Below are 8,590 nucleotides of genomic sequence, written 5' to 3'. Positions count from 1 at the left end.
TAATTTTAATAATAACAATATTGCAAGAAACTCTCATGCAAAGAGAAAGAAAGTTTATAAACTCATAAAAATTAGCCCAGTTCACATCAAGTAAATGTTTTTCCCAATTATATGTGCTTTTACTAAAAGTCAATTATTCTTCTCTTGATACCTTAAATATCCTATTTTTCAGTGGGATAAGCTAACTTCATATACGATAAGAACAAAATAAGTTTCAGACCCAGAGTTGGCAAAACTTCTGCAAGCCCTGAACCTAAACTGGTGATTGCTTAAACTAGGTATATCACGGCTCTCTGCTCCTCCCCATTCGACAGACAGCCGCGAATTCTGGTGCAGTGCCAGCCGCGACCCTGAGACACGATGGTGAAGGTCGGAGTGAACGGATTTGGCCGTATTGGGCGCCTGGTCACCAGGGCTGCTTTTAACTCTGGCAAAGTGGATATTGTCGCCATCAATGATCCCTTCACTGACCTCAACTACATGGTCTACATGTTCCAGTATGATTCCACCCATGGCAAATTCCACGGTACAGTCAAGGCTGAGAACGGGAAGCTTGTCATCAATGGAAAGTCCATCTCCATCTTCCAGGAGCGAGATCCCGCCAACATCAAGTGGGGTGATGCTGGTGCTGAGTATGTTGTGGAGTCCACTGGGGTCTTCACCACCATGGAGAAGGCTGGGGCCCACTTGAAGGGCGGGGCCAAGAGGGTCATCATCTCTGCTCCCTCTGCCGACGCCCCCATGTTCGTGATGGGTGTGAACCACGGGAAGTATGACAACTCCCTCAAGATTGTCAGCAATGCCTCCTGCACAACCAACTGCTTGGCTCCTCTGGCCAAGGTCATCCATGACAACTTCGGCATCGTGGAGGGACTCATGACCACCGTCCATGCCATCACTGCCCCCCAGAAGACCGTGGACGGTCCCTCTGGGAAGCTGTGGCGCAAGGGCCGAGGGGCTGCCCAGAACATCATCCCTGCTTCCACTGGTGCTACCAAGGCTGTGGGCAAGGTCATCCCTGAGCTGAACGGGAAGCTCACTGGCATGGCCTTCCGTGTCCCCACCCCCAACGTGTCTGTCGTGGATCTGACCTGCCGCCTGGAGAAAGCTGCCAAATATGACGACATCAAGAAGGTGGTGAAGCAGGCTTCAGAGGGCCCCCTCAAGGGCATCCTGGGGTACACTGAGGACCAGGTCGTCTCCTGCGACTTCAACAGTGACACCCACTCCTCCACCTTCGATGCCGGGGCTGGCATTGCTCTCAACGACCACTTTGTCCAGCTCATTTCCTGGTATGACAATGAATTCGGCTACAGCAACCGGGTGGTGGACCTTATGGTCCACATGGCCTCCAAGGAGTAAGAGCCCCCTGGACCACCAGCCCCAGCGAGAGCAAGAGGAAGAGAGAGGCCCTCAGCTGCTGGGGAGTCCCTGCCCCAACTTATCCCGCAAAACACTGAGAATCTCCCGACCTCCACCGTTTCCATCCCAGACCCCCTGAAGAAGGGGAGGGGCTTGGGGAGCCCTACCTTGTCATGTACCATCAATAAAGTATACTGTACCCAGCCAAAAAAAAAAAAAAAAAAACTAGGTATATCACATATAGTGATGTTGTTCAATTGTTAAGGTCGATAAAACCTATTTCTAAAATCTTGATGCAAGAACCAATTCAGTCTTAATACCATGCTTTCAGTTCCTCTAGATGATGGGACTACAAAATGATAGATTTTGTGTGCAGTTTGCCAAGGTAAAACTTTCTAATTTTGACAAATTTTCTTGCAGAAACCAGGTAAAGCAAATGCTTTTCAATAACCGTAGCTAGGGAAGCACCAAAGGGAAAACACACTCATTTTTTAAAACTAGTCAATAAACATAGAAAGACAAGCATATGGATGGAGAATAAAAATTAATAATTTTAAAAACACAAAACAAATCTTAATCAATTCTCCTTCCCCCAGATGACCAGATAAAATACAATTGAATTAAAAGAGGAAATTCTAAGAGATTTTGAATGACTTATCAACCTTAGAAGATAACACTTAATGTCTGCACATGTGGGGGCCTCTACAGTTAGTTACAGTTTGCTGGACCTGGAACAGCAAGTTTTTTTACTTTCTTCTTTAAATTTTTTTATTGTTATGTTAATCACCATACATTACATCATTAATTTTGGATGTAGTGTTCCATGATTCATCGTTTGTGCATAACACCCAGTGCTCCACGCAGAACGTGCCCTCTTTAATACCCATCACCAGGCTAACACATGCCCCCACCCCCCTCCCCTCTAGAACCCTCAGTTTGTTTTTCAGAGTCCATCGTCTCTCATGGTTCATCTCCCCCTCGGATTTCCGTCCCCCTTCATTCTTCCCCTCCTGCTATCTTCTAATTCTTTTTTTTTTTTCCTAACATATAATGTATTATTTGTTTCAGAGGTACAGGTCTGTGATTTATCAGTCTTGCACAATTCACAGCGCTCACCATAGCACACACCCTCCCCAATATCTATCACCCAGTCACCCCATCCCTCCCACCCCACCCCCACTCCAGCAACCCTCAGTTTATTTCCTGAGATTAAGAATTCCTCATATCAGTGAGGTCATATGATATATGTCTTTCTCTGATTGATTTATTTCACTCAGCATAACACCTTCCAGTTCCATCCACGTCGTTGCAAATGGCAAGATCTCATTCCTTTTGATGGCAAGCAGCGTCCCTTTTAAGAAGGGGTCTGGAACATGCATATGTCCCTTCCACTCACATTCCTTGCCTGGAACTTGATCTAATGTCTGTAATGAGCTTAAAAGAAAAAAAAAGTAGAAAATACTGTTTCTCATGAAATAGCTATGGATCCAGGGACGCCTGGGTGGCTCAGTCGGTTAAGTGTCTGCCTTCGGCTCAGGTCATGATCCCAGGGTCCTGGGATGGAGTCCCACATCGGGCTCCTTGCTGAGCAAGGAGCCTGCTTCTCCCTCTGCCTGCTTCTGTCTCTCTCTCTCTCTGATAAATAAATAAAATCTTAAAAAAAAGAAAGAAATAGCTATGGATCCAGTTATAATTCTGGAAATCCTTTTTATAATGCAATGACAGAATGGAAATTGTGAAGCAGTGACCGTCTTGTCATAGAGGATGTGGAGGCTGCATTTTCAAAAGATGGTCTATATTTCATCCCATGTGCTCTTGTCAGTGTCTCTTTGCCACTCCCACATCCAAAAATAGAATTAAAAGCTTATCTGACTTCTGGGATATGTGAACAGTAGAAGGTAACAGAAGGGACTTTCTGAGACATCTGAGGCTGTCATAAGAACCTTTACAGATTCTTCCTAGGTCTCCTGGAACACTCATTTTTGGGACCATCCTTGAGGAACTAAGCCATCTTGCTGCAAGAAATATGATTTCACTCATATGTGGAATTTAAGAAATAGAAGAACATAGGGGAAGGGAAGGAAAAATAAAACAAGATAAAAACAGAGAGGGAGGCAAATAGGAAACAAACTGAGGGTTGCTGGAGGGGAGGTGGGCAGGGGGTTGGGGTAACTGGGTGATGGGCATTAAGGAGGGCACTTGATGTAATGAGCACTGGGTGTTATATACAAATGATGAATCTCTAAATTCTACCCCTAAAACTAATAATACAGTATATGTTACCTAAATTGAATTCAAATAAAGAATTAAAAAAAAAGGCCAAGGCGCATAGAGAAGGCATGTGTAAGTTCTTGAGTCAACAAGCCCACCTAGGTGCGTAGAGAACAGTAATCATCAATCATCAGTCACATTAGTGACCCATTTTGGATATGCAGACCATTTAAGCTTTTGGATAGCTCCAGTTGCGGTGTCCCTCTGACTACAACTGCATGAGAGTCCCTAAGACAGACCACCCAGGTGTGCCAGTCAACCACAGAACCATGAAAAATAATAATAAAGTGTTTTAAACTTCTATTATTGAAAAATAATAAATTGTTTTAAACTTAACATTATGTGATAAGATGATAAATATTTATTATGGACACTGAATGAAATCTCTGTCTTTGTTTCTCTCTGAGTTGAATAAGTGTTATGCTGGCAAAAGATTCTCCCTTCCTTTGCTTTACTTTTCATATTAAAAATTATTATTTGACCATATGCTGGGCTGGAGCCACTTCAGTGTCCTTGCCTGAAATACCTTTCCTCCATTTTAGTCTAGATCTTAGTCATTGTTAAAATTTAAGTACCCCCAGGAGAGAAACTTTTTAGATGCTATCAACCATTTTTTTTTTTTTTTAAAGATTTTTTTTATTTATTTGAGAGAGAGAGAACGAGAGAAAGCACGAGAGGGAAGAGGGTCAGAGGGAGAAGCCGACTCCCCGCCGAGCAGGGAGCCCGATGTGGGACTCGATCCCGGGACTCCAGGATCATGACCTGAGCCGAAGGCAGTCGCTTAACCAACTGAGCCACCCAGGTGCCCGCTATCAACCATTTTTACCTTAACTGGAATGAAGTGTTTGAGAGTATGTGTTGAAAACAGGTAGGGGACAGAAGAGATTTCAGGCTTTACATTTTTAAGCAAAGCATAAAATGAGACAGCAACATCTAATGGGCAAAGGACTGGGAGAAATCAAATGTAAAATTCACTTAGCTCCTAAGTTTGTGTACGTTCTGTCCTATATTCAATAGCCACTTAAAGAGAAACAAAAATCCTAGGACATAATAAGAATCAACAAATTATTTTATTGTAAGTCTTAGAGAATTTTGTGTATCCATCATGTGTTTATTCTTTATTTGGAATTATTCTATGTGTATCTAATCTTGTTGGGTGCCCAGAGTGACTGATAAAAAATAAGATAGGCAGTAATAAGTGATTACTCCTTCCTACTGGTTTAGGTTCCAGAGCTTGGTGATTCAGAGACTGAATTATCTCATTGGTTGCACTTCCTTATCATTAATATACCAGTTATTTTCCAGAAACCCTATGGCTAGAGCATTCTTCCTAAGTTGACTAAAGATCATTTTTCCATGAATCTTAAAAAGAAAATCAAATGAAAATAATTATCTGTAAATTATACATAGATATTTAATTATCCATATACTTAAATGACCCATGCTAGAATTAGTTTTGCCTTCAGGGATATAATAAAATGGGTAGTGGTACCTTTACTTATCAATACATACATCAGGAGAAAAGTCTGTTATCGTCATCTTTGAGATGTCAGAATTAAACTATCTTTTGGAGATACTTATGAATGCAGAAGTCGAGATATATTTATTTTCATCAGCAAATGTCTATGGCTTATTTCCCTGGGTTTGTGCCACTGAACATATGTGAACTACTTAGGAAAGTAAAATATGACATAGAGAAGAGTTGTTTCTCCATAAAAAAGCACATAAAAATAATGCTTTATTGTATATTATATATAGTACATATCATATATTATACATAGCACAGTATGCATATGAACAACATGTATATCCCTGTGTTGCTGAGATTTATTAATGTGAATTCCTGAAACCGGAGAAGTCGACAGCCTACTGCTTGTTGCTTCTTTCTTCCCTCCCTCTCACTTTTCATACTGTGGAATTTGTCAACATGAACCTCTCTAGGGACGAAATTATAGCTAGAGAGTGCCTTGGGACCTGGAGAGAAGGAAAACCAGCACACCGTATTAGTGTCTTGTTGAAGGTCAGTAGACCTAACATTTTCTCTGCTCTCTGTATCAAGGCATCAGGTTCTTGTGACATGTTTAATTATACAAGGAAAGAGGAGAACCGACCTAGTTCTCTACATATACAATTTTTCCCAAAGTCTACAAGTTATAACTCTTAAAATACGGTATTTTGATTTTGAAATTGATTGCTAGAAAAAGTTATGGCCCTGATAAAAATATCATTACAAAGCCCAACTATTCTAGAATGGTTGCACCTACCCACTGAGTCTGTTAACTCCCTTAGCACTGCGTTCATGTGCCTATAGCCGATCACTCAAACGCCAGTGACTGAAATGTGATGGGGAGCAATTTTTCTCACTTGACAAGTTCAGAGGTAACCATTCCAGAGCTGGTAGGTTGGCTCCTGGAAATGCCATAGGGACTTAGCATCAGCCACTTTACTGAGTGGTTCCATTCTCATGTTCACAAAATTGTTTTTCTACAATATATCATAGTCACATACCAGGAATAAAAAAAGAAGGCCCAGTGGAAGTCAAAGGTCAATGAGTGATTTGTCCCTTTTTATGAGGAAAACAGTACTCTTCTGTAAAGCTCTAGCCAATGGAACACTTTTTATATTATTCTGGTCAGAATTAGTCACAAAACTACTGGTAATCTGTAAAGTCTGGAAAATTAAATGTGAAGGTGAATACCGTGCATCCCTAAACAACGCAGGGATTTCCTTCAGTGGTAATGAAGCGGGGGGATGCGTGTGAGTCGCAAAAGCAATGCCTGTTCCAATCCTGGATGTCCTTAGTTGCTGTGAAATTAAAACTTTCCCAGGGAATAAATAAAGGGGACTTTAAAGTTTTTAAAGCACTGTTGAGAACTTTGCTCCGACAGGGCGACAGGGAAAACCCTTGGGTGGCAAAGGTGATCAATCATGGAAAAAGAGCTGGACAGGTCAATAAATGCAACACTGGCAAGCCGGCTTTGATGTATGAGGGAGTAACAGAGTCTAACTTCCTGCAATGCTGCGCTAGGTGCCCTGATGGAAAGCAAATGCATCATCCAATCGACTCCTTCAATTGGAATTACCATACCTAACTGGTGCGGCCACTTTTCATTACTGATGACAGTCAAGAAATGCTGAGATGGGTCTGTAGTCGGTGATGTGAGTGCCCTCAGAGCAAAAGATACAACCTCGATTTTTCCAATCTTACCGTTATTCATAGAATAATTTGAGTGAACCAGCAATCATTAGCTACGATAATTGGTTCTGCTCTCCTGCCCTAGGTTATCACCTTTACAGTAATTGTGATCGGATAGCAGGGATCTATGAATACACTGTTTATTTCCCATGTAAAAGACAAAAAAAAAAAAAAAAAAAAAATGAAGGGAAGGACAAATGCCTCAACTAAAGCACCAGAGGAAGCAATTTACCACAGGAATAGGGCAAAGGGACTGATTTTCTCTCCAAGACCCTTCTTGGGATATATGTTTTTTAAGATTTTATTTATTTGTTTGTTTATTTATTTAAGAAGGTAAGTGGGGGGAGGGGCAGAGGGAGAAGGAGAGGCAGAAACTTTGAAGCAAACTCTGCACTGAGCACGGAGCCCAACACAGGGCTCAATCCCATGACCCTGAGATCATGACCTGAGTGGAAACCAAGAGTCAGACACAGCTGACTGAGCCACCCAGGTGCCCCATCTTTCAATATTAATAGGCTCCTTTTTCTATAAAATGGTGTGCAAATTCAAAATTTTTCTTTTTTCATATTTGTGAATCTTTTTGTAGTGTCATTCAAAGCTACTGCTTTTTTTTTTTTTTAACTTCTCAGTTAGTACAGCATAGTTAGATAGCTTCAGCAGAAACTGGGTCGTGTCCAAAATACTGCAGTCAGTCAATATTACAGAATAACCATCCCCTCTTTTTAATCACTGTTTGAAAATGGTGACAGAAATAAAAGGAAATCTAAGGATACTCTCTTCCAATTCTTTGGTTCCTTTCCCCACCCTGTAGAATGGCCTAGGCTCTTCTACTTGGATCAGTCTGCTTTAACAAAGTGCCACAAACTGGTAGTTTGAACAACAGAAGTTTACTGTCTCACAGTTCTGGAGGCTGGAAGTCAGAAATCAGGGCGTCCACAGAATTGGTTCCTTCTGAGTGCTGTGAGGTAGGGATCCGTTCCAGGCCTCTCTCCCGGGCTTGCGGATGTGTCTTCTCCTGTGTCTCTTCCTGTCATCTACCTTGCATGTATGCCTATCTCTGTGCCCAAATGTCCCCTTTCTGTAAGGACAACAGTCATAGCTCACCGTACTCCAGTATGACCTCATCCTAGCTAATTAATTACATCTGCCCCAACCCTCGTTACAAACAGGGTCACATTATAAATACGGGAGGCTGGGAGTTCAACACAGGTATCTGGAGGGGGACACAATTTAATACATAACCCATTCTTAGAAACTTTTGAGTTTTATTTTTTGAGCTTCTTTGACAGCTCTCACTTCCCCATAAGTGGCAAGCTTCTTGAAAGTGTAATTAATTACTAGTTCTATTAAGTTTACCCACTGATGTTTATACACACTTATCCCCTTTACCCTGTTTACCTTTGCAGCAATACTCTGAGGTAGTAGACGGTGAATGGTGTCACACCTTCTGTGAACAGGTGAACTAATAAAGCTTCAGAGATTTTGTGATTAGACTAAAACCATTGGGAAAATGGCTAAGTCAAGACTTAGATCCATATTTTCTGACTGCCCAGTTCCAAGATATTTTCAATACAATCATTCTGCCTCCACTCCCTTTCCATTCGTGCACACCCTGATTGAAGTTCTAACAAACAACTTTTTGGGCTTTTCCTATCTTAATTTTTGGTTCACATATTTTTTCAAGATGTTTGGTTTATAAAAACAATGTCATAAAAAAAATGAAAGTTAATGGAGGTTAAAAAAAAAATCTTAGGTAAAATT

General features: G+C 41.4%; 1 protein-coding gene across 1 annotated transcript; it reads left to right on the top strand.

The window, feature by feature from the left end:
• Positions 1–345: 345 nt before the first annotated feature.
• LOC113928550 (glyceraldehyde-3-phosphate dehydrogenase-like) lies at positions 346–1,587 on the top strand. The gene has a single exon (XM_035727806.1). It carries the CDS (start codon positions 361–363, stop codon positions 1,360–1,362), a length of 1,002 nt encoding a protein of 333 aa, XP_035583699.1. The 5' UTR covers positions 346–360; the 3' UTR covers positions 1,363–1,587.
• The last annotated feature ends 7,003 nt before the right edge of the window (positions 1,588–8,590 follow it).

This window comes from Zalophus californianus, chromosome 5, assembly GCF_009762305.2.
Source record: "Zalophus californianus isolate mZalCal1 chromosome 5, mZalCal1.pri.v2, whole genome shotgun sequence".
In the NCBI taxonomy this organism is placed as follows: domain Eukaryota; kingdom Metazoa; phylum Chordata; class Mammalia; order Carnivora; family Otariidae; genus Zalophus; species Zalophus californianus.
This window is presented reverse-complemented; position numbering and strand designations above follow the sequence as displayed.